Source organism: Sander lucioperca, chromosome 17, assembly GCF_008315115.2.
Source record: "Sander lucioperca isolate FBNREF2018 chromosome 17, SLUC_FBN_1.2, whole genome shotgun sequence".
NCBI lineage: Eukaryota > Metazoa > Chordata > Actinopteri > Perciformes > Percidae > Sander > Sander lucioperca.
This window is the reverse complement of record NC_050189.1, coordinates 13,216,907-13,243,589: the sequence shown is the minus strand read 5'-3', so window position 1 is coordinate 13,243,589 and position 26,683 is coordinate 13,216,907. Positions and strand designations below refer to the sequence as shown.

Below are 26,683 nucleotides of genomic sequence, written 5' to 3'. Positions count from 1 at the left end.
GTTGAAAGTCTTGTGTCTGTTCATGGACACAAAGTCTAACACCCATTTCAGGTATTCTGAACCTGCAACACATGCCAGACAAGAAGAGTTTGATGGAATATGGAAAACACTTATCATAGCAAGGTTTTATGATGAGTGAGGCAAATATTTGTAGTCTACCTTTTTTCCTTCCCACTGCTTGAATTTAATTTAATTTGCAAACCTGAAAGAAAGGTAGAAAAGATAACAATCTTGCAGCCTTCAAAGAGATATGTTACTGAATTTAATCCAGCTCTGTGTCATGGCAGTGTGGGTGCTGTGTTTAGATGAAAGGTGATTGGCTTCCCTCCGTGGTGCCAGTGCACAGAGCTACAGACCACCCACACAAAGATGACACATAGCTGGTTTAAAGTGGGCAGAGTATCCCTTAAATTATACAATCAGTGTGCTACAGTCCCATTATTTTCTTTGTAAGAACATTGGAGGTGTTATGGTCCAGGGCCTCATTTATAAAACTGTGTGGCAAATTTACGTCAGAAGTGGTGTAGGGACATAATATAGGACGTGAGTACTCACAGAAATATTTTGATGTATAAAACCATGCGCATACCGTAAGGAAATAGGAAGCGGCATATAAGCCACTTGTCCTCGTTTTGCCAGCAAGTCTTCTTGCTGTCGGTCTTCCAAAGCCAGCCATTGTGCGTCATTACGCATGGCATGCCTTTGTATACCCGTGATTTGTGATAGCCGTGATGGGTCGAGGTAGGGCATCTGGTAGGTGCTCACAAAGAGCAGTATTTGGAGAAGTTGGAGATAGCAGGATTGGATTACCTTCTTCCTCCCTCCATTTTCACAGACCTCATTAAATCACAGAGTCTGCCCGACTTCAGTCTACACGTTCTGTACCACTACGTGGTAAACGGGGTATCCCCATATACTGGTGCTGATCTCAAAGCTTTTAAAAGTCTGGATGCTTACCAGTTCTTTGTAGCTGGCTGGGTTAGAGGTACATGATGCTACGCTACGGGGGAGGGGGAGGTACCTCATAATGGCAAAGATAAGACATCAATCTAGGGTTTATTTTGTATTAACATCTATTCTTTACTTAAGTAAAGATTTATATAACATGTAGCCCATGTTTTTAGAGGACATGGTCGGTCATGGCTACCCACATACCATTGTTCACTGGGTGTGCCAATGCAACTTTCTAATTGATGCCTGAACGCATACCAGCTTTTGGAAAATAAGTTGTTCTACAGCGCCACCATCTGGCCAAGCTGTGTAACTTCTGTTATATGACTGCTGTTAAAGCCATCTGATGTCAGACAGATATTTACCGGTTTATTTAGTCTCAGTTCTACATTTGCTGAATTGGTATAAATGTTTTTTATGAGCTGGTCCAACACTACTGAGTTGATGCACCTGATATCAGATATAAACACTGGTTTTCTGTCTTCATGCAGCTGCAGAACACACACCAGGAGGCCCAAAAGTCAGACCACATCATTGGAACAAAGTTAAAACTTCTGTCAGAGCTGCAAAGTTCTCATAGTCTCTGCTGTGATATTTCTAGTAGATGCAGCTGTAAGATGTCCAGCAGGTATGTTTCTATATTACGTTCTGTTTGTGTCATTGCTTTGTTTGCACTTACTTTAGTCTCATGTCTCCTCCAGCAGAACAAGTCAGATCCAGAACTGATCCAGATGTGAGGAGACATTTGGCAGCTTCACTTCTTATGTTCTGGGTCCAAACTGTATGAAGGAATAAACATACCATCAGTTACACATCTCACAGGTCATGCATACTATGCATCCTGATAAAGTTCCCTTGGCCTTTTGAATTAAAATAGCCCCACATCATCACATCCCCTTCACCATACCTAGAGATTGGCATGGTTTAATTTCAGTTAGCCTAATAGCTGGTTAGGTTTGCATTGAGAGATGATTTTATGGAAAGTACCCCATGCCGTTCTCTAGGTATGGTGAAGGGTATGTGATGATGTGGGGCTATTTATTTTGCTCACAGGTTTCTCACAGGGTGGTTTTTCCGCTCACAGGCGCTAGGGGGAAGCGAGACGACCACCATTCAACCCAAATTGACTCCGAAGCTGTTCAGTTAGGGTAAATTAAGCTAAAAAACTCCATAGTTCCCTTGAACTTAACTGAAAGGGGGAATGGAAAACGCCACTCATGCACTAACAACTCATTTAACCACTGGGACTAAGAAAGAGACTATGGTGTTAACCATTGGAGGAAATAACTACACTGTTCTCATCCAAACAAGAACACACTCACATGCAAGCATGCATAAGTCACGTATAGTATACCGTCAGTATGGTGTCTGAGGTTAAAGATTGCCATGAAGACTTATGTTTGGTTTTCAAGGATTCTGATACAGAAATGAGAACAACACACAAACACATGATAAATGGTTTCTCTTCTTCCTTCATGTGTTTTATGGATGCCCAAAACTTCCACATAGCTACTTGTATCTACAAAAAACATTAAAATATCAAAATGTTCAGCTCTTTCAAAGTTATTCGGCTTCCCTTTCTTCAGCGGTACAGTCCAAACTGAGAAATAGTTATATTTAGAGTTATATTTGATCATAACATGTATTTCGATCATCATATCAAATCACTGACTCACACTTGTTTCTTTCAGTTAAGAAACATTGCCAAACTTAGCTGTTGTTTCGCATTCTGAGCTTGAGATGATCATCCATGATTTTATATGATCCCGACTTGATTACTGCACCCGTCTCAGCAAGTAGTCCCAGACCGTCTACAACTGGTCCAGAACTCTGCTGCTAGGCTGTGGACCAGGTCCAGCAGAATGTCGCACATCACTCCTGTTTTATACTCATTACATTGGCTTCCAATCAAGTCTAGGATCCAATTTAAAATTCTTGTTCTGAATTATAAAACTTTGCATGGTCAGGCACCTGTTTATATCTTGGACTTGCTCCATCTGTACACTACTAACAGGTCCCTGAGGTCTTCTAACCAGGGATTACTAGTGGTCCCACACACTCACTTAAAAACTAAAGGTGACCGTTCCTTTGAAGCGGTGGCTCCAAACCTGTGGAACGCCCTTCCTACTGTCTTACGTTCTGCAGTCTCTGTTGATGCTTTTAAAAAGCTGCTGAAGACGCATTTGTTTAAATTTGCTTTTGACTCATGTTTGTAACTTTGGGTTTTAGGTTTTAATTTTTTTAATGATTTTCATTGGTCTTTCAATTATTTTTTCCTTGCTTATCCTCTGTTGGATCTTACCGTATTTTTACAAATGTTTATCATGTGAAGCAATTTGTGACTTTGTCTGTAAAAGGTGCTATATCAAATAAACATATTATTTATTAAGGACATGATTAAGGAAATGTATGCTTTTCAAAATACAAAGCTTTTTCTGTTTTTTAATACAATGGAACTCCATCTTTCAATCCTCTTTGCCTACTTCACTTTGAAATGCTTTTCCTCCTGCATACTTTCAGCTAGGGACTTAATTTAAGCTTTTAAAGGTTTACAACACTTTGAACTGCAAAACTTACAGAATTTCGATATTTTACACATTTTTCTTACAGTTTTGGAATGATCGCAATGTGTTTAATGCTTTTTTTTCGGACCTTTTCTGAATTTATACTGAGTGTCTATTGTACTAAATCGGCAGTCTGCCTGCCCGTAGATTTTGAGTAGATTTTTTGTAAAAAAGCCTTTTAAAAAGTTGCACAATAAAACTGTTTAAGAGAAGAGAAGACGTCTGTAATGGAATTCAGACTTTTTTGACATCACCAGTTCAGGGTGATCTTGGTCCAGCCTCTTGTTCACTTTGTCCCAGTCCTTCTTGGTCTACACAAAATAGACAATATAACCCATAGTTATCAGGGCCCACAGGTTCACCAGAGTCACAAAGCCTTGCTTGTTCCCAGCACCTTATCCCTCCATCTCTTTGAAGGCCTCCCCATTGTAATAGCTCTTGCTCTCGTCACTTAGCTTCTTCAGGCTTGAAGCCACCAGATGCACCTTCTCTTCATCGTAGGCATCGTCTGTCCTCACAGGTCGTCAGAACGAGCTGGTCAAACCGACGCGAGATCCCCTCCACTACACCTACAACCTTCATACTTACTTTCTCAGGAAGGAACTTTCCCCAACCATTCATCTCGTAATTTACCCTACTATAAATAGTATCGTCCAGGGCTCCTATCTTCCATGTGGTGCCAGCTGGATTCTTCAAGTTGAAAGTCTTGTGTCTGTTCATGGACACAAAGTCTAACACCCATTTCTGGTATTCTGAACCTGCAACACATGCCAGACAAGAAGAGTTTGATGGAATATGGAAAACATTCATAATAGCAAGGTTTTATGATGTGTGAGGCAAATATTTGTAGTCTACCTTTTTTCCTTCCCACTGCTTGAATTTAATTTCATATAATCATAATTCATAACAATCTTGCAGCCTTCAAAGAGATATGTTACTGAATTTAATCCAGCTCTGTGTCATGGCAGTGTGGGTGCTGTGTTTAGATGAAAGGTGATTGGCTTCCCTCCGTGGTGCCAGTGCACAGAGCTACAGACCACCCACACAAAGATGACACATAGCTGGTTTAAAGTGGGCAGAGTATCCCTTAAATTATACAATCAGTGTGCTACAGTCCCATTATTTTTCTTTGTAAGAACATTGGAGGTTTTATGGTCCAGGGCCTCATTTATAAAACTGTGTGGCAAATTTACGTCAGAAGTGGCGTTGAGACAAAACATAGGACGTGAGTACTCACAGAAATATTTTGATTTATAAAACCATGCGCATACCGTAAGGTAAGTCCGCTTATCCGGTATTGGGTCGCGGGGGGAGCAGCTCCAGCAGGGGACCCCACACTTCCCTTTCCCGAGCCACATTAACCAGCTCCGACTGGGGGATCCCGAGGCGTTCCCAGGCCAGGTTGGAGATATAATCCCTCCACCTAGTCCTGGGTCTTCCCCGAGGCCTCCTCCCAGCTGGACGTGCCTGGAACACCTCCCTAGGGAGGCGCCCAACTGGCTCCTTTCGACGCGAATGAGCAGTGGCTTCTTACCCTATCTCTAAGGGAGACGCCAGCCACCCTCCTGAGGAAACCCATTTCGGCCGCTTGTACCCTGGATCTCGTTCTTTCAGTCATGACTCAACCTTCATGACCATAGGTGAGGGTAGGAACCAAAACTGACCGGTAGATTGAGAGCTTTGCCTTCTGGCTCAGCTCTCTTTTCGTCACAACGGTGCGATAAATTAAATGTAATACCGCACCCGCTGCGCCGATTCTCCGACCAATCTCCCGCTCCATTGTCCCCTCACTCGCGAACAAGACACCAAGGTATTTGAACTCCTTCACTTGGGGTAAGGACTCTTTCCCTACTTGGAGAAGGCACTCCATCGGTTTCCTGCTGAGAACCATGGCCTCCGATTTAGAGGTGCTGATCCTCATCCCAGCCGCTTCACACTCGGCTGCGAACCGATCCAGTGAGTGCTGAAGGTCGCTGCCAGCAGCAGTGCAGGTAGGTAGCTCGCCCGGCCACGCCCCTTGACCTACATTCCGCCGCTCTGGCAAAACAGACACAGACAGGACAAAAAAGGGGAGAGAGGGAAACAGACAAACACAAACACCACCCAGGACAGCTGTCCCATGACAACAATGGCCTGAATGGCTTCGCTCGCATCTTTCTCCACCGCCGTTACGGAACTACAACTCAAACTAGCGCACGACCTCAACGTCATTGTTCTCAGCCACTCCCTCTGTTCGCTGATTGGACCGCTAAAGATTTGGCTGGAGAAAACCCAAGAATATACCGCAAACCCAGAAGTAGTACTGAAGGAAAATGAAAATTGAGCGGAAGTACATAGGAGGGCGGAGCCAGGCTACTCAGGTCCTACCAATGTTTGGAATCTACAGGTCAGACACCGTCACCAACAACCACCTGTGGGAGCGCACCAAGCAAGAACCCATGCAATTTCATGGGAGTAGGAAGTGAAGGTGGATAGGTGCCACATTCAGAAAACTGATCACATTAGAAGGACACTTGAGGGTCTCAGTGTATGTATATGTGTTGCATGTTGTTCAGATTTTAAAGCCTGCTGATGCAAATTTGAGATTGTCAACATGGGCTGTATAAATACAATTTCTATTCACCTCGGGCAGGAACGTTTTTGAGGTTTTGATACTGAATCCCTTCTGGCTCTCTGTCACCAAGAATTTTTCTTTTTTTATTGTTTAAGTAGGGGTGGAAAAATATTCAAAACCTTCCTAAAAGTACTGAAAGTACTACAATGGAATAATAATATAATTACATAACCTGGACCTTTTTGAAACACCAGGTTACATACTGCATAAATAGGAAACAACTAACCTAAATCTGCTAAATACATTTTAAAATGTTAACATGATATATGAATTAGACAATTAACAATTCTGTTACATTATTCAGTATTTGACTGATGAATAAATAAATATATTTTACATTTTTTATTTAGCTCACACCACTGAAAATGAAATAAAATACAACAGGTGTTACTTACGTTTGTGTATCTTGCACCTGCTGCCATTTCACGTTTCCGATAATGGTGTCACTGTTCTTAGATCCGGAGCTCTGGAGCTCGGTGCGCAGAGGTAGAGAGAGAGAGGTGCGCTCAGAAAAGTTAAAACATTTAGAGACCGACAACCCCGTTAACATTCCCTGATGGGTATCTTTATGAAAGATATAGATTTGAAGCGGAGGGAATTACATATAGGCTATTTGTCGGCGTCTTGAGCCGTGTGTTGCCAAGACACACATCAGTTTGAGTTATGTTTTTATATTTTTTATTTGCTCTCAACTAAAATAAAAGGCTAAAGCAATGACAAAGCAAATGTGTGATTCGGGTCAGATCTTGTGCCTGACTGATGAGGAAGTGATATTGATGAACCTTGTGATTTACTCATTTACTGCATCAGCTATTTTCCTGTTTTAGGAAGCAGCGACTGTATTGTGTTTTGCCTGTAAAACCGTGTCTGTGTTCTTCATATTTATGTAGAATTATAGTTTGCTCTTCTTATGTAAAATATACGGCTCTGGTAGATGGTGGTTTGCGAGTGGTCATGCTGTGCAAAACACCACCTCTTTTACGTATGTGAATGTGCCGCTGGATTGGGAAACCGTGGGTTGATTGAACTAGAAAACCATAGGGCTAAGACGGTTAAGAAAAATACTTTGAAAAACAATCAGGGGATACAGTAACTCAAAGACAACTAAATATCAGTCAGGAGATTTGCATGAAATGAAAATCGTTCATCAATATCAGCCTTTTTTGTGCGCTTGGGTAGCTCACCTGGTAGAGTGCGCGCCAATATACAGACACTGGGCCCTCAATGGAATAACATTATAATTATCATTACAAAATCTGGGTCTTTAAAAAAAAAAAGTTACATACTGCATCAATAGAAAACAAGTAACCTAAATCTAGCAGATTATTCAGTATTTCACTGAATGAATGAATGATGAATAAATGATGAATAAATAAATACATTACATTTTTTTCATTTAGCTTACGCCATGAAATATGAAATAAAATAACTAACAGGTGTTACTTACTATTGTGCGGCATGTACCATCTTCCATTTTTCATGTGACTGTCAGCAATAACTGACAAATATAAAAAAGATGATATTCAAAAGTGAAAAAAAAAATAGCGAACTTTAAACACAACTGAGCTGTGAGATGATGAATTCAGTTTCTGAAGAAATTGCAGTGTGACTGCTATATGTTGAAAGGCTGACGCTACACTGGATTGCTGCCTTGAATTTACCCGGCTCACATTAACAACTGCAGTTAAAGGTTGCCATGACGACTCCTGTCTCAGAGAGTTCTTCTTACAGAATGGGGACGGTTGGGTTTAGGTAAAGAAGAACGGGATGGTTGGGTTTAGTTAAAGAAGAACGGACGGTTGGGTTTAGGTAAAGAAGAACGGGACGGTTGGGTTTAAGGAAAAGAAGAACGGGACGGTTGGGTTTAGGAAAAGAAGAACGGGGTGGTTGGGTTTAGGAAAAGAAGAACAAGACGGTTGGGTTTAGGTAAAGACGAACGGGACGGTTGGGTTTAGGTAAAGAAGAACGGGACGGTTGGGTTTAGGTAAAGAAGAACGGGATGGTTGGGTTTAGGTAAAGAAGAACGGGACGGTTGGGTTTAAGGAAAAGAAGAACGGTACGGTTGGGTTTAGGAAAAGAAGGTTTAGGGTTAGGGTTAGGTAGGGTTAGGGTTAGGGTTAGAGTAATGCTAGAAAGTGTTTTTAACACTTTTTTTTTTAATAGTGTAGGCCTATATATGGAGGAAGGTCTGTCAAAGTGAGATTAGCCTTCATAAAATAGTGTGAATAGAAGTGTTGTAATACTCAAGACTGGTCTTGGTCTCAAGACCAGTCTTGAGACCAAGACCAGTCTTGAGACCAAGACCACTTTTTGAAGGTATCGGTCTCGTCTCGGAATCGACCACATTTCTATTATTGTCTTTCTAGTCTTGTCATGGCCTCAGATGAAGAGGACTTTGGATTTCATTTCAAGACCACGTAAGACCACAACTGCAGGGCTATCACTAAATTGCCTGTGTATCGTCTGATTTATGTGTCAACATTGTTACTGTGATTGGATGTAAAACTGCTTCAAATGCAACCAACAACTGGACTCATTTCAAGTTTGAAAATGTATTTAAAACTCTTCAGAGATCTCTTCACCCCTCACCCAAAGGGATTTAGTGAATATTAGCTATACATATTAGCTAGCTGTGTATATAGTATATGTTTCAGTTGTTTGGTCTGGTTTTGGTCTTGTCTCGGTCTCATCCCCTAAAGGTCTTGGGGCCCTATCTTGCACCCAGCGCAGCGCATAGCCCAACGCAAGTGTCTTTGCTATTTTAAGACCGTCCAGTGCCTACGTCGTGTAAATAGCAAATGCACCTGCATGCATCTTTGTGCCCATGGGCGTGCTGGTCTTACAGGAAGGTGTGTTCTGGTGCATTCTGGGCGTGCTGGTCTTACAGGGAGGTGTGTTCTGGTGCATTCTGGGCGTGCTGGTCTTACAGGAAGGTGTGTTCTGGTGCATTCTGGGCGTGCTGGTCATGCAGCAAAGGGCCGCAGGTCGGATTCAAACCCGGGCCGCTGCAAAGGACTCAGCCTACATGGGGCGCAAGATCTGACCATAATCACACTTGTGCTTTCCATAAACTGTCATTGCTTTAGCCTATTATTTCAGTTACAACCCTGGAAGTGGTAACGATCGTGAGAGCATTAAAATATATAAAAAAATAATTCAAACCGATGTGCGCATTGGCAACACACGGCTCAACAAGCCGACAAAGATACGTAATTTCCTTCGCTGAAAATCCTCCTCCTTTTTGTAAGCCATCGTAAGTTCATAACATGCAAACATCTAAGGAGTAGTGCAAATCATCGTGCCTTCTTCTCCGTTTTGGTCACATCACTCAGGGGCGCACCATAGTGAGTAGGTGTCTTTAAGTTCTCCAGCAAGTCACTGTGGCGACAGCTTTTCATAACACATATCATCTTAAAATATTACACTTTCTTCATACGTTATTGGTATAATTCAACATTTCAATTGAATTCATAAAAATTAAGAGCATTCCCTTTTTTCCAACTATTCTTACTACTTTACCTTCTTCTTGAAGTCATTGAAGCCAGAAATTCAGTGTAGCGTTAGCTTTACAGCATTTCAGCATTCACACGCTTTTTCTGAAAGGCATTTTTCTAGTTCCATGTCATTTTTTATCAGTGACTTGAGATTTTGAGCTATTTATGTTCCATAACTTGTATAATAATCCACTTTTTATATTTGTGTCTGTAGATCTTTCCTAAATTCACCAAAGGTTAGCAAAGATAATGCCTTATTTGCTTATTTAAACATATTTTAGAAAACTTGTAATACAAAAAAACAATTGTCTTGTATGTGCAACACATCCTGATACCTAAATGACAAAATAGGTAGATTGCCAATGAATCCCAAAACCACCAATACGGTCTCACGGCAGTTCGTGAAATGGTCACGTAATTTTGAATCTATTGATTCGTGTACACGGACACGTTTATCTCGTTTTTTTCATGGTTTTTTCATCTATACGGAGGTTGGGTTTAGGAAAAGAAGAACGGGGAAAGGACACGTCACACGCGGGACACGCCGCTCATTTTAAACTAGCCGGGCATAATGTCAGCGCCCTCAGATACATCGACGTGGAGCGGGTCAACAAACCGCCTAGAGGGGGAGATCATGATAAAAGGCTTCTCCAACGGGAAACTTTTTGGATTCAGTGTTTAAATACAATGTCTCCCCATGGTCTTAATGAAGAATTTGATATAAAATCATTCTTATAAAAAAAATGTGTGTAAGAAATTGTCTGTTTCTGTACTACATTGCAGCAGGTTTTATAAAGGTGTGGGGTAATATTCTTAAATTGTTTGTAATGTTATGTACTCCTTTGGGGATATTGAATTTTAAAGCCCTTTTTGAGATGTATTAGTCTGTTAAAAACCTGTATGAAAGTGTTCCCATAATTGAGTCATGAGTGGGACTATTATAGCCTTGTGAGACCGTCCTGATCTCGCAAGCTCCAGTTTTCTACTCGCAGATCAGTCTGGCATCTTGAGATAGAGAAAATTTGGAGCCTTTCGCCAAACGACCAACCAATCAGCGTTGGTTTTGAGGCGGGTTTAGGTGTGATGCAACGAGAAGTGACTGTTAGTCTAAACAACGTGGCGGCTTCCATGGATGAGATGAGCGTAGCTATCGCGCAAGTTTTATCCAAATTAGAAAGTATTCCTTCATTGAAAGAAAAGCAAAACACGGCACTGGAGGCTTTTCTCTGAGGAAAAGATGTTTTTGCTCTTCTCCCGACTGGTTTCGGCAAGGGTTTGATATATCGTTGATCTGATTGGTTGATTTGGCCCGTCTATCACCAACATAGGTGGTGATAGAGAGATGGTTTATCCAATCAGCTAACCAGTATTTTCGCCCCTTCCCAAAAGTTCTCCAACGGAAAGTTCCCAGATGGATATGCCGAGCAAATGCGAAGCAATCTATCTGGCAGTCAGGTTAGGACTATTAGGCTTTTTAGACCTAATCAAACTAATTGAAGTCACATGGTGGGTCAGCTGATTGTAAGGCCTACATATATCCCTTCATCAAATGTGTCCACCATTTGCCTGAAGAAGACCCAGCAGGGTCAAAACGTCCATCCATCCATCCATCTTCTTCCGCTTATCCGGTAACGGGTCGCGGGGGTAGCAGCTCCAGCAGGGGACCCCAAACTTCCCTTTCCCAAGCCACATTAACCAGCTCCGACTGGGGGATCCCGAGGCGTTCCCAGGCCAGGTTGGAGATATAATCCCTCCACCTAGTCCTGGGTCTTCCCCGAGGCCTCCTCCCAGCTGGACGTGCCTGGAACACCTCCCTAGGGAGGCGCCCAGGGGGCATCCTTACCAGATGCCCGAACCACCTCAACTGGCTCCTTTCGACGCGAAGGAGCAGTGGCTCTACTCTGAGCTCCTCGCGGATGACTGAGCTTCTCACCCTATCTCTAAGGGAGACGCCAGCCACCCTCCTGAGGAAACCCATTTCGGCCGCTTGTACCCTGGATCTCGTTCTTTCGGTCATGACCCAGCCTTCATGACCATAGGTGAGGGTAGGAACGAAAACTGACCGGTAGATTGAGAGCTTTGCCTTCTGGCTCAGCTCTCTTTTCGTCACAACGGTGCGATAAATTGAATGTAATACCGCACCCGCTGCGCCGATTCTCCGACCAATCTCCCGCTCCATTGTCCCCTCACTCGCGAACAATACCCCAAGGTACTTGAACTCCTTCACTTGGGGTAATACCATTTATAAAAGTAATTGTGTGCACATCCCACCGTTGCATTTGTATTAAAGATGGGAGCTTAAAGCAGTGTTGCGGACATTACATTTTTTTCACTTTAGTATTTTTGATTTGTCCTGCACCTGCCAGAAGGTGGAATGTGCACACAATTACTTTTATAAATGGTATTTAACAATCCATATCTTTATCTTTATCTTATATTGAAACGATTCAGTTTCATTAATCTAACAACAATGAAAAATAATATTTGGTCAATAAGCTCTAATGTAAGATCGTTACTCAGTTACTGTCAGGTTTCTGTAGAAGGTTGCCTTCAATATACTTTATAAAAGTAGAATTTTTATACAGTAATATTAGTTTAGCTATGGCAGCACATATTACTTTATATTCTACTTCACTGAGATATTGCACTTTTTCCTCGACAACATTCTTCTGACAGGTTTAGTTACTTGCTACATTTTATGTAAAACATTCTTAAATCAGTTGTTGTATGTTGAAAGTATAGATAATTGCTGCAAAATGTAACAAAGTAAAAACCACTCCATTTTGGCCCTATAAATAGCATGATCAATCACCAAGTAACACAGGATTTAATCAGTTTAATTGCTGATGTAAATTGCAGTGTTAATGTTTTTTTTGCATATTATGATTTTTTTTCTTCAACAAATGATCAGAAATACATTACAGTACAATACTATCATTGTAAACAACTGTAGCATTAAATAAAATACAGTAACCAATTATTTGGAGCAAATTGTCCTCACTCAAATGTGCGTAAGAGTGCTCTTGAGTGTTCGTAGATTTTGTTCTTAGCTAAGAACAAATCCAAGATAAGAAAACATTAGTGAATGTCAGAATCTTCGTAAAAAGTGCGTAATTGGGGTTTAAGAACACATTTCTTCGTAAGCACGGTTGGTGAATGAGGCCCAATAATTGCTGCACAAATAGAAAATTTCACAAATAAATTACATATAGCCAAAATATTGACTAAGTTACAGAGTAGTCACACACTTGACTGCCTTAACCATAATTTTTTATTCAATTTAAATTAACGATTTGAATCAGAATCAGATTGCACTTGTAAGACATTATTCCTTGGTGCATAAGGTGCATACAGTGAACAATAAACATAAAAAAGGAATAAACAAAAGGACAGTACTGCTACAGACAATAACATAAATACAGAGATATACTCTTAAAATAATAGTATGTAAAAAGACAGGATAATATGTGCTGATGATGATTTCTGCCCCCGGCAACACTTTTCTTTTTTACTATTTAAAATGTAGTAGAATTTATTAACTTCAAAATTATCAATGGCCAATCGATAATCCTTTGATCAATTAAAACCAATATACCTTTTTTAAACTACAACAAAACAAAGCATAAACAAGCCCGCATGTGATGTGATCTGTGTGCGTGTGTGTGTGTGCATGTGTGTGTGTGTGTGTGTGTGTGTGTGTGTGAGTGAGTGAGTGAGTGAGTGAGTGAGTGAGTGAGTGAGTGAGTGAGTGAGTGAGTGAGAGAGAGAGAGAGACATAGTGAGAGAGGGAGAGAGAGAGAGAGAGAGAGGAGGAGGGGGGGGTGACGCAACCCGGGGGTTGCTCAGTCATGCACAGATTAGCCGTTAGCTCATTGAAGCTAGCAGAGGTGGGACAAAGTCATTGTTATGCAAGTCACAAGTAAGTCTCAAGTCTTTGCCCTCGAGTCCCGCAAGTCCCGAGTCGAGTCACAAGTCAAAGCCAACAAGTCTCAAGTCGAGTCCAAAGTCCTACCATTTTAGTTTCGAGTCATTTCAAGTCCTCTTACCACAGAAATTAAATTTATACAAATCATGTATGTCTGTAAGATTTGTATTTATTTAAACCCGTTTTATACAATGACATTAATCAAATAAGGGCCCGCATGTTTTGCAAATTGCAACTCTTTTTTTGTCGACTACCTCGTAATTTTTATAGCCAAACGAAACTATCTTCGGTATCGTTTTGCCAACTGGCGCGTTGTTGCTTGTGCTTCATTGGTTGTCTTGCAATGTGCCTGCTTAGATGCTGTCGAATCAAAACAACGTGGGACTACAGTGATTGGCAGGCAGCGCGCGTGCTCTCTGCATGCATACAGGTGGTGCACATTTTTTTCAGAGATGCAGATAAACTGAGAGCGGCGCGGCCGTGTGAACATTTTCTTCCCCAGTTTTCATGGGAAGTAGCAAGTCTTCTCGAGTCAAAAGGCGCAAGTCCAAGTGAAGTCACGAGTCATTGATGTTAAAGTCCAAGTCGAGTTGCAAGTCTTTGTACATTTTGTCAAGTCGAGTCGAAGTCATCAAATTCATGACTCGAGTCTGACTCGAGTCCAAGTCACATGACTCGAGTCCACACCTCTGGTAGCTAGGCTGTGTGTTAGCTGCACAACAGCTATTTAGCCTCAAGAGGGCGGTGGTGGGCTGCGTTGCAACGCCACGTGACTAAGCTAGTCAGTTAGCTCTCAAACTAACGTGTTGCTGACAAAGAGGGACACACTAGCTACAGCACGAAAATGTGAAGTAATGTATTTCAACGGGAAGCATATTTCGTGGTCACAGCAAGAAAATGGTAGGGAGTAGTATAAAAAGCCGAAAATCCGCGTAGGGAGGCTGGTCGGGGTGGTGGATGGGTCAAACAATACAGGGCTTTCACCCGGGAGATCGTGTCCCGCGTGTGGTGTTTAGTTTCCCGTAGTCTTCCTAATCACAACCGTCCCGTTATTGTGGCGCGTCCCCAGCGGCCGTCTCCTGGCGTGTGAGGCGTCCTTTTCCTGTAGTGTTTTTCCTAAACCCAACCTCCGCCATCCCGTTATTGTGGCACGTCCCCAGCGGCCGTCCCCCGCGGCCGTCTCCCGGCGTGTGAGGCGCCCTTTCCCCGTAGTGTTTTTCCTAAACCCAACCTCTGCCATCCCGTTATTGTCACGCGTCCCCCGCGGCCGTCTCCCGGCGTGTATGAGGCGTCCTTTTCGGCCGTCTCCCGGCGTGTGAGGCGTTTTCCCATAGGGTATTTCGTGCTGGCCACCACGTAAAAAAACGAGAAAAACGTCCCCGTGAACTCGTATCAATAGATTAAAAATAACGTGACATTTACACGAACTGCCGTGAGACTGGGTTGGTACGTGTGTGTGTTAGTGAAAGAGGAAAGAAAACCCCTTAGAGAAAGAAAGACACTTTGAAAAACCTGATTATCTCACTCAGTACAATAACTAAAACTCTGTGAAAGGGGAGTTAGCAGGTATTAATTACAGTCTAACAAGCTAGCTGCAATATTCAAAACAACATATCAACAAATGCACCGTGATCAGAGTACATTCACAGAAATAGATTTGGCTCTGCGTTCACAATCATATATTAATAAATCAACGCGCACCAGTAGCACTTATTAATCGATCACATTAATGGTAAACAATGGCAACATTAGCCTCTACACATTAAAGCAGCCATATTATGCTCATTTTCAGGTTCATAAATTGTATTTTAAGGTTGTACCAGAATAGGTTTACATGGTTTAATTCTCAAAAAGCACCATATTTTTGTTGTACTGCAGTGCTCTCTCTCACTGCTGCAGATCCTCTTTTCACCTGGTCTCTGTTTTAGCTACAGAGTGAGACCTCTTTTCTTCTTCTTCTTCTGTACTATCTTTGATTGCACTGCACATGCCCAGTAGCTTAGATGTAGATCATGTCAGCTAGCTAGCTCCATAGCCAGTAAAAGAAAGGCTGTTTCTACAACTTCGGTCAGTTACAAGGCAGGATTAGCTGGGAGACTTCTAAATGAGGGCGCACATGGAAGTAGTTCTTTTGTAGATTATGGTGAACTTGTGTGTGTTGTAGCAGTGCTTTGCTACTGAGAACGAGGTAGCATGCTAGCGTTAGCATGCTAGCGTTAGCATTAGCGTTAGCATGCTAACGCTACGAGCTAATGGTTGCGGTTAGCCTGCTCGTTTCGGCTTGTGACGTCACAAGCCGTGCCGGTTTTGAACAGCTCACCCAGAGACTGAAGGCAGGACACATTCAGAAACTGTATCTCACTCTGAACAGCATGGATGGATTTTTTTCAAAGTTTGTATGTGTGTGGAAGCACCAGAGACACAACATAACACCCCAAATCCCAGAAAAAGTGTTTTTTTCATAATATGGGCACTTTAAGAAAACACGCTATTCCTCTGCCCAGAAAACCTTAAGCCTTCTTACTGTGTGTTCAGTCCATTCGTGTCTGTCCATAGCTTTCCACGCTAAAACAGAACGGCCCGTGTCGCTCGTCAGCGGTCACGGAGAAACAGAAACTTTCCCTCCAAAAAGGGCAGAAGGAGGGTAAGCTATGTCGACGTTGAGAAAAAAAAACGCTGTTTGTCCTTCTCCTGCAGATATGAAAAACATTGGTGTGTTTTTCACAGGATCCACGGACACCAAAATAAAATCCACTTTCTCCAGATCTGGTAACTGGGCCGATCAAGTTTACCTGGAGGTGGGGCCATAAGTGTATGACTCCCTTTCCCTGGAGTACAGAGAAGGCGCCTGCTCCAGCCACCTTGAGGAGAGTATGTTGGGACTCTGAAGGAAAGCAGTGGTTTTGCTGTGCAAAAGCTGGAGGCGGGTCAGGTGGGCGCAAGTGATGGTGCAAGTCTAGCCTGACGGCAAGGTTCTTTGGCCAAAGTGATATGGGCATGTCTGTGGGCGTGGCACGATAGAAGGCACCTTCAACCATACAGGGGCGGCGTGGTGCATCGCTTGTGTTCAGAGAGCAAAGGAGAGACCTGTGAGAGTTGGAAAAATCAAGGCTGCCAGACTGCGGCGGCTGTGTGCTTGCCGGCGGCAAGGAAGAGTCAGTGCCAAGATCAGGCTCTGGGAGAATCATGGCCATTTGCTCATGAATGATGGTGACTTGTCCGTCTGGGGCTGGCAGACTGCCTGCAGGATCAAGAAGCTTCAGGGTGTCGAACTGAGCCTGACTATGTCCACGGTGGCTGTCAGTGAGTGGAGGAAGAATGCAGGAATTGAAGTCTTTTACCCTCAAAATTTCCTGGGGGAGACCAGACCCCCCTGCTTTATGTGTTCCCCGAAAGGCCAATTCTGAGCAAGGAAAAACCCTGAAGTATAATTACAGACAGCCATAAAAACATAAAATAAATTGCAGCGTTAGAGAGTTAAAGAACATGAAAAGATGGAGAAACAGACGGACAATATGTACAGTGTCAACAGAGAAAAAACATGGACAATCGAACAGACAGACAGTGACAATAAAGAACAACATACTGTAGAGAATGACAGTATACAAACGGAATAAACAGACAGACAGACAGTATGTGTAAATTTGTTATAAACGTGTGCTCTTTAAAATGTAGTAAGCATTGTTTGCCAGTTACTTACATTAAATGTTTAAAAATCGGTTACATAAAGTACTGCTTATATTATTTCACCATCTGTACACAAATGTAATTAGTGAATGCACGTGTACGTGGGTGGGGCTGCATGGTAATGTCGGCTGGTGCGACTACGGTGCCAGGGCTGAATTTTTGTCCCAGTCCGCCCCTGACTGGCGGTAAGTGGGTTCTGGGTTTGAAACACGGCAAGGGTTCTGTGAACTTTGCATGTTTTGCTTGGAGGATCTTGCCTTCCCTGTGAAAGGATAATTGCTGATTGATTAATTATTCCACACAAAACACAACTGAAAGCAGGGAAGAGAAAGATGCCCACCTAGGTTGTCTTTGATTGATTTCAGATGCTTAAGGAATTCAGTTTTTTTTGACATCACCAGTTCATGGTGCTCTTGGTCCAGCCTCTTGTTCACTTTGTCCCAGTCCTCCTCGGTCTACACAAAACAGACAATATAACCCATAGTTATCAGTGCCCACAGGTTCACCAGAGTCACAAAGCCTCACTTGTTCCCAGCAATGTAACTAACTTCTCACCATATCTTTGAAGGCCTCCCCATTGTAATAGCTCTTGGACCCTGGATACTTTATTCCCTCGTCACTTAGCTGCTGCAGGCTTGAAGCCACCAGATGCAGCTTCTCTCCATCATAGGCATACACCTGTCTGTCCTCACAGCAGGTCATCAGAACGAGCTGGTCACACCACCAGATCCCCTCTACTACACCTACAACCTGCATACTTACTTTCTCAGGAAAGTAAAACTTTTCCCAACCATTCACCTCGTAATCATCCCCACTATAAATAGTATCGTCCAGGTCTCCTATCTTCAATGTGGCTCCAGCTGGATTCTTCAAGTTGAAAGTCTTGTGTCTGTTTTTGGACACAAAGTCTAACACCCATTTCAGGTATTCTGAACCTGCAACACATCAGACAAGAAGAGTTTGATGGAATACAGAAAACACTTATCATAGCATGGTTTTATGATGTGTTATGCAAATATGTGTAGCTACCTGTTTTCCCTTCACATTGTTTGAAATTAGTTAGACCAAACAGCTGATTTGCTGACCTGTAAGAAAGAGAGAAAAGATAATGATCTTTCAGCCTTCAAAGAGATATGCTAATGATTTAGCTCTGTGTCATGACAGTGTAGGTGCACACCACCCACACTGTCATGACACAGAGCTGGTTCAAAGTCGGCAACAGTGCTGTAGTCAAGACCACCTAAACCAAGTCAAGACCAAGACCAGACCAGTGCGAGTCCCATACTAACCCTTCACACTCAAAACAGGAGGTACGAGAAAAGATACTTACAGGTACACTTTTTATGTTCCCTTAAGAGTAAATTATTGTATTTTTAAGAGGCCAGAACTGTACCTTTTGATTAATTTGAGGGTACAAAATGAAAGAGAAGGGTACTGAATTTTTCAAAAGGGTACCTCTCCTGCGACAAGCATTTGTACCCTTTTAGGTACACAACAAGGGCAGTGGTGGCCAAAGGTACTTCTATTTTTGGGTGTGTAACTAGATCCCTGAGACATATGGTATATACACAACTAGCTAATATGTATAGCCAATAAAAAATGTAAATGGTCCTAGCTGTCTCAGTCAGTCAGTGTTTTTTTAGACTTTGTTTTGCACATGAACTCCTTATAGTTTAGGTAGCCAAATTTTATTACAGACGATGGCTGACATCTCCCAGACAGCTAGAGCTTCTTGTCCTGTCTCCCGTATTCACTTTCTTGGGAGTGCGTGTAAAGGCGGCGGGAAGATTTCTTTCAATTAGAAATGAGTCAAGTTGCATGGGTTGAATTTCAAGCAGGAAGTTTTACATCCACTCACAGTAATAATGTTAACACATAAATCAGACAATGCACAGGCCATTTAGTGATATCCCTGCAGTTGGTATTGAAATAAAATCCAGAGTTCTCTTCATCTGAGACCGAGACAAGACCGAGTAAATATGCGGTTGACTCTGAGATGACACCTTCAAAATGTGGTCTTGAAAACGATCTCCAGACCAAGACCCATCTCTAGTACTACAACACTGGTCGGCAAAGTATGCCTTAAATTGTGCAATCAGTTTGCTCCAGTCCCATTTTTGTTCTATAGAAGAACAGGGGAGGTTTTGTAGTCCAGGTCCTACCAATGTTTGGTATGTACAGGTCAGATACCATCACCAACAACCACCTGTGGAAGCGCACCAAGCAAGAACCCATGAAACTTTAAATTAGGAGTAGGAGGTGATGCTGGATAGGCCCCACACTCAGAAAACTGATCACTTTGTTAGGACACTTGAGGGTCTAATAATAGAGAGTGTCGCATGTTGATCAGAAATTAAAAGACTGCTGACACAAATTTGTGATTTGTCAACATGGACTGAATAAAAGTCCCATTCACCTCAGTTTTATTTGGTAGGAGGATTTCAGGACCAACTCCATTCCTTCGCTCTGTCACCAAGAAAACAGCATTTGTTTTGTTAAAAGTAGAGGTGGAAAATATTCAAAACCTTCCTAAAAGTATCAAATTACTGCAATGGAATAATAATATAATTACAGAATTTGAGCCTTTTTGAAACAACAGGTTACATACTGCATCAATACAAAGAACTAACCTAAATCTGACAAATACATTGTGAAATGTTAACATGATCATAAACTAGACAATTAAGGATTCTGTTTCATTATTGTTTCAGGATTTGACTGTTGATTAAATTTATGAATTTTGAATTTGGCTTACACCACTAAAAACATTGAATAGATAAATAAATAATGAACCAACAGGTGGTACTTACTATAGTTTGGCTTGTTCCGGCTGCCATTTCTGGTTTGGCTGCCAGCAAGGCTTTATTTGTTTCTCTGTGAACAAAACAAAAAAAGAAATTTAAAAAAGATAGAAACAAAAGAACTGTACACTTTTAACACAACTGAGAAGTGAGATGACACCAGATTATAAAATTAAACATCAATTGTTCCTTTGCATGTTTGTTTGTCCTGTCATCAGTCTTCTTGTTACCTCTCTCGGTATCACATTTCAATGTGTCCCGAGTGACCTGATTTGGATCTTAATTCCCTGCTTTACATGCAAATACATCTTCTTCCATTCGTATAGAGGCTGTTTGTGTTGTCTGGTATCTACGTAGTGTCAATATTATCAGCCTCTTTCAGTTTAATTCAACTTGACTAAAAGGGGCTTTATTGGCATTGGAAACAACTGTTTACACTGCCAAGTAGGAGTGAAATAAAAAACAAAAATGTACTGACAATATTTAAAGAACTACTAAAATAAAGTGTAAACAGAGCTGCGTAGCATTGTAACTTTTACAATTGTAATCACATAAATAAATGAAAACAGATAAAATGAAGTTGAACAAATGTATACCTATAGGAGCCTGCAGGATTTCTTTTATAGTACGCACAATAATAACTCATTCAGTAGCTCATATTTGCATAAGAGTCAAATACACCACACAAAGCCAGCCACACAAAAACACACTGTGGCATCACAAGGGGACATGTGGTAGAGGGACGCTATGTTCCTCTACAGGAGTGGCTACCCTATTACAAGATTGCTGCCACCCGAACTACAGGTCCCAGACGGCACCGCACGGGGAGGTGCAAATGCCTCGGTCCCTTGATTACAGCAGGTGCTCATGCACTGACAATTAAAAAAGAACACAAGTTACCAGGACTTTGTGAAGACATTTGGTTTGCTCCCAGTAAGCTTTTGAGTTGGACTTACTGTTTTGCGTTGGACTATTTTCTGAAAAAGACTGCTCTAAAATAAAAACCTCTGTTTGCTTGCAACCGCGTTTTGGCTGTTCTCTGCCCTACACCCCGCCTGCTGCAAAGAAAATCCTCTCACGACACACACATTGTCATGATATATTTAGTTTCACACATGGTCAAAATAATGTAGTCATACAGTCATGTGAACAAATTAGGACACCTATGCTAAAGTTGACTAAAAAGAGGTATAAAAAAATCATCTTTAGGAAATTGATTTTAATGCCTTAATTAAAAAATGAGGAAAAATCCAATCTTTAAGGACACCAATTTTCTTTGTGAATGAATAATTTATCGTAAATAGATAAATGTTCTTCCTTAAAATACAGGGGGCATAATTAAGTACACCCCTATGTTAAATTCCCATAGAGGCAGGCAGATTTTTATTTTTAAAGGCCAGTTATTTTATGGATCCAGGATATTGAGAGATTTTATGGAAAGTACCCCATGCCAATCTCTAGGTACGGTGAAGGGGATGTGATGATGTGGGGCTATTTTAATTCCAAAGGCCAAGGGAACTTTATCAGGATGTATAGTATCCTGGATCCATGAAATAACTGTCCTTTAAAAACAAAAATCTGCCTGCCTCGATTTCCAAAAGATGAATTTTTTATTCCTCTTTTTAGTCAACTTTAGCATGGGTGTCCTAATTTTTTCACGACTGTATGTAGTGACTTTCAACAAAAATAATATAGGTCTGTCAAGATAAGCCACTAAACCCAATTAAGTAGGCAGAACTAAAAAAAAATGAGGCAATCAATTGCACCAATAATTTTGAGTTCATAAACTTAAAAGCCTTGTCACGTCTAGTCCATGTGTTTCTTTGTTTAGTTGGTTTCATGTTTTCTGTTGGTTTTCCCATTTCCTGTTTTATTTTGAAGTCTGTCTTTTCTCCCTAGTCTTGTCTGGTTTTACTTCCTGTCTTTTGGTTTTCCTGCCCTTGTGACTGTCTGATGTGTTTCACCAGTTCCCCAGCCTTAGTGTCACATGTCCCTTGTTTTCTCATTACCCTGTGTATTTAGTTTCTGTGTTTGCTTTGGATCTACTGGGATCGTTATGTTCTGTTTGCTGTTTGTGCTGTTCTCATGCTGTCTTGGATTCTGTTCTGTTCTTTGCTGGTCTGGTTTGCTATGTTTGTCAGTGTTCCAGTTTGTTCCTTGTTCCTGGTCTTGTGTATCCTCTGTATTTTTGGAGAGATCTTACCTGTTTCTGCAGGACACTTTTTGTTGTTTCCTTGGCGTGATTAAATCTACTATAAAACTATACACTGCTCCGTCTCCTCTGCTTTCACACCGCACTTAAACAAACGCACCAAACACCGTAAAGACACGGCACACGATTGAGACAGTCTCTTGTTTATTGGACAGAATATCCAAAACTCGCTGACACTTCTGGTCTTAGAAAAAATGGAGCATTTCTAACATTTATAACGTATCGGGTTACCTGGTTCTGCTTTTTTGTTTGTGATATTTCAGAAGAAGGCGAAAAATGAGTAGCTGACAGACAGTACCAACAACTAATTTAACCAGGGGGACTAAGAAAGTGACTCTGATTTATAGGTTTAATAATTGTAACTCAGTGTCACAGATCTGTGATTGGACTCAAATGCAGACTCACGCAAACAAAATACAGGGTTTTATATCGAAAGGTGTTTGTTCCGAAATCTTCTATTCATTTTATGGACGCCCACAACAGTGTTGTAGTACTGGAGATGATGTCTCAAGACCATTTTTTGAAGGTCTCGTCTCCGAATCGATCACATTTTTCTTGGATAAAAAAAGGACCCAGGATTTTATTTCAAGACAACAACTGCAGGGATATCACTAAACTGCTGTGTATTATCTGATTTATGTGTTAACATCATAACTGTGATTGGATGAACAATTTCTTGCTTCAAATTCAACCAACAACCAAAATGTGTTCCTGTTAACCCCATTTCCTCGCCCGCTTAACACGCACTCCCAAGCTTTGGCTGTCTGGGAGATTTCTTTACAATAATTTGTCATTTGTCAACATTGGCTGTATAAATAAAAGACCCACTCACCTCGGTTTTACAGGTATAGGGCTGGGAGGTTTCGGAACGGACTCCATTCTGGGTCTCTGTCACCAAGAAAACAAAATTAGTTTTGTTAAAAGTAGCGGTGGGAAAATAATCTTATCAGAATTTGAGCCTTTTTGAAACACCAGTTTACATACCGTATCAACAGAAAACAACTAACCTAAATCTGACAAATACATTTTAAAATGTTAACATGATCAATAAACTAGACAATTAACTATTCTGGTTCATTATTAAGTATTTAAATGATGTATACATTTAGCTCCCACCACTGAAAAGGAAATAAAATACAACAGCTGTTACTTACTTTTCTGTAGCGTGTTCTTGCTGCCATTTTTGGTGTGGCTGGCAACAAATCTTTATATGTTCGCCTGAGAACTAGTGTAATGAGATTGATAGTTTTAGTTTATTTCCAGTACACAGCTGTGGTTTCATCAAAGAGGCGACCTGGCTGTCTGTGCCGCTGAACTCATAAACTCAAAGGTATGAGGTTCTCAGAGCTTAAATATATGGAGTAACTCACTGGCAATTTCCACTGGATGCGGAACGTCTGCGGAACGTCTCCGGAACATCGACGGAGTCATTAGGTTTCCATTAAAGTCAATGTGTGTATTTCCACTGACTGCAGAACGTCTGCGTCCCTACTCCGTCCCAGTTCCGTCAGTCCGCAGCCCTCCGGAGCAGATACGCAGAGCTTCTATTTTTGACGGACGACGGAGAGCTTCGCAGCAATTCAGCACAATTCAGATTGTGCGGGACAGGAAGTCGAGCACAGAAACAAAATAAAACACCCGGTTACTTTTCAAAATAAAATACACCGTGCTCACGGCGGGTCATATTTCCCTGTACTACACCTTGAAAACACAGCTCAGAGTAGTTTCCCCTCTACTCCTCTGGATGGAAACAAACTGTTGTTGGTTTTGTGGTTCTGTTTATAGAAACTACATCCTGTTATATCGCACGAACATACGTGAATTCGCGAGATGTCGTGGTCGGCTGGCCGCAGCCGTTACGCAACAAATCCGGACCTGGTGGGTATTGACGGACGGCGGAGCACGCAGCCGTTCCGCAGCGGAGCCGGTCCGCAGACGTTCCGCATCCTGTGGAAATCCACGGTAAGAAGAGGGTAGCGTTGCATTTCCTCCCCGACTCATTTCCTGGTTCTCCTTCTCCATAAACAACATGAAATCAAGGAGATAATTAACTTCTCCTGCTCCAGATTTCCCACCGTGGTCAGAAAGAACAGAGGAGACACTTTGTTTCTCTCACTATGACTCTAGAGTCGGTACTCACTCTAAAGCTAAACGCCGTCACTCTCTCACTTCTCCCTCTACCACCCACCCACCCACCCACACACACACACACACACACACACACACACACACACACACACACACACACACACACGCCGGCTCACGCACACACCAGTGCACAAGTATAAACATCAGGCCACTTTTGTAGGCTACGGAGAAAGCTCTGTGTGGAGCCTCCGCACAACTGTAAAACAAATCATCCTCCTGGCGACTTTTTTGTCAAAAGTGACTAGCGACAAATCTAGCAACTTTTACTGTTGTTATTGGAGACTTTGTGGTGTTTGGAGACTCGAAAGCACGTATCACTCTGCAGTTATGTGCTCAACGAGCAGCGGGTGCTGCCGTGAGCCCCTCCCCTGTCCAAAAGCTCTCACAGGCGGTCAGTCTCTCAGTAGCCTCGCGGCGCAGTCCCAGCCTGCAGAGAGGAGACACACACCACTCCGTGTCCAGGCTGCACACACGCACACATCGTTACATCATAGCCTCAACTTATTGAAAACACAACTAATCCACATCCAAATTATTTCTAAACCAAACAAAATGGAGAGATTTCTAGTGAGGACCAACAAGGTAACCGACGCACCACCAGCTGCAAAAAAGCTTCGAAGGTACATTGAAGCATACCTGGCTCAGGTCTCACATTAACATCGCCTACCTGCAAGCTTCTGTAAAAAATGCAGATGATATGCCTACTGTTAGGCCTAGTAATAATAATAATAAAGCATAAATTCATATCAGAGGTCTGGTGCCAATTCCCAATTATAGCAATAGCCTAGTAATGATAATAGGCCTACTGATAATAATAATAATAATAATAATAATAATAATAATAATAATAATAATGCCTGCAAGCTCACATTAGAAGTCTGGTGCTAGTGCCAATTATAACAATAGCCTAGTAATGATAATAGGCCTATCCGCTACTGATAATAATAATAATAATAATAATAATAACAATAATAATAATAATAATAATAATAATAATAATAATAATAATAATAATAATAGTGTGGGCCTAAAAATAATAGCCCAGCCTAGGGCTATCTATCTATCTATCTATGAGGGGCCCAACTGTAATGAACCAGCTTTGGGGGGGCCCAGCTTGCAAAAGGTTGAGAACCCCTGGAGTAACTGATACTTGCACTTTTTTGAATATGAGTTAAATTAGTACTGATTAAGCCAACTCAAATATTTTCAGTAAATGCAACTCAAGCACTCAAACATGTTTTCTGGACAACACGAGCCCTGTGCGCTGTGTAACTTTAGATTTGGTGATCCATTTAGTCAGTTCTGTAAAGATATGCTCACTGTAAGGTTCAACTACGAATCGGAGAGTAAAGTTCTCACAATAACTGGCTTAATAAACCAGTCAAAACAGAACAGAGAAAACTCACAGATCAATAATCATGAGTCACACATTAGTTAAACATCACGACATCATGATTTCTCCCCTCATTATTATAAAATGTTACCGGAATATTAAATCTCAGTAAGCTATGTAAGAGACACAAAAACAGTGTAACCATAATCACCAGTAATGTTTAAACAGATATACTTCAAACTGAAAAATCCTTCATGAACTACAAATATCATAACCAAACAAACTCACAGCTGACAAGTGCTGATATTGTTGGCTTCTGGGAAAATCTGTCGCCTGCAGTCAAACTGCTGTCCAGAGACCAGAAAGGTGCATAAACACACAGCTTAATGCCACGGAGAAGACACGAGGCAGGTAGGCAGTGTGTCTAGAACCACACACCAACATTAGTACAGCTAACTCTTCCTCTTCCACAAGATCTGGGGAGCTGCTACCTCCCCAGATCTTGTCACGCCTCCTCAGCCATAACCACAAGCTGGCCTCCTCTGCCTCTTCTGAGAGCTCCCTCATGGTTTTGTGTAGCTCTTTGCCTCGTAGCCCTAGATCTCGGAGCAGGTGTAATGTTGAGCTCACAACAAAACCCCTTGCTCAAATCTCCATAGGACAGAGTTGTGTTTGCGCAGAGTTGAGGCAACGCTGCCACCCTGTGGTTAAAAAGTGACATTAACTATTGGAAGAATTAAATATTTAAATACTATTAATACTTAGTTTCCAGTTGATTAGGTAAACCGAGATGTCATACATTCTACCTTAATTTTTTTATTTTTATTTATTTAGGATCCCCATTAGTTGTTACTGAAGCAACTATTCTTCCTGGGGTCAACACAAAAGATAAAACAAAACAAGATAATCAATGACTACGTTTACATGCACACCAATATTCCGCTTGGATATTCA

At 41.7% G+C, this 26,683-nt stretch overlaps 1 protein-coding gene across 3 annotated transcripts in view; it reads right to left on the bottom strand.

Annotated features, from left to right (window-relative positions):
- Nucleotides 1–23,549, bottom strand: part of LOC116036433 — a 33,144-nt gene extending 9,595 nt beyond the window's left edge. The window contains exons 1-6 of one of the 3 annotated variants that reach the window (XM_031279959.1): nt 23,403–23,549; nt 19,652–19,701; nt 18,265–18,320; nt 17,791–18,170; nt 17,576–17,690; nt 17,338–17,497 (exon numbers count right to left, since the gene is read on the bottom strand). In XM_031279959.1, the coding sequence (XP_031135819.1) occupies nt 17,373–17,497; nt 17,576–17,690; nt 17,791–18,170; nt 18,265–18,320; nt 19,652–19,701; nt 23,403–23,429 (753 nt within the window). In that variant the 5' untranslated portion in view covers nt 23,430–23,549 and the 3' untranslated portion in view covers nt 17,338–17,372. Of the gene's footprint in view, nt 1–17,337; nt 17,498–17,575; nt 17,691–17,790; nt 18,171–18,264; nt 18,321–19,651; nt 19,702–23,402 lie in introns of those variants that run through there. The other 2 variants (XM_035994198.1, XM_035994199.1) reach the window with 2 other exon arrangements.
- Nucleotides 23,550–26,683: the final 3,134 nt, after the last annotated feature.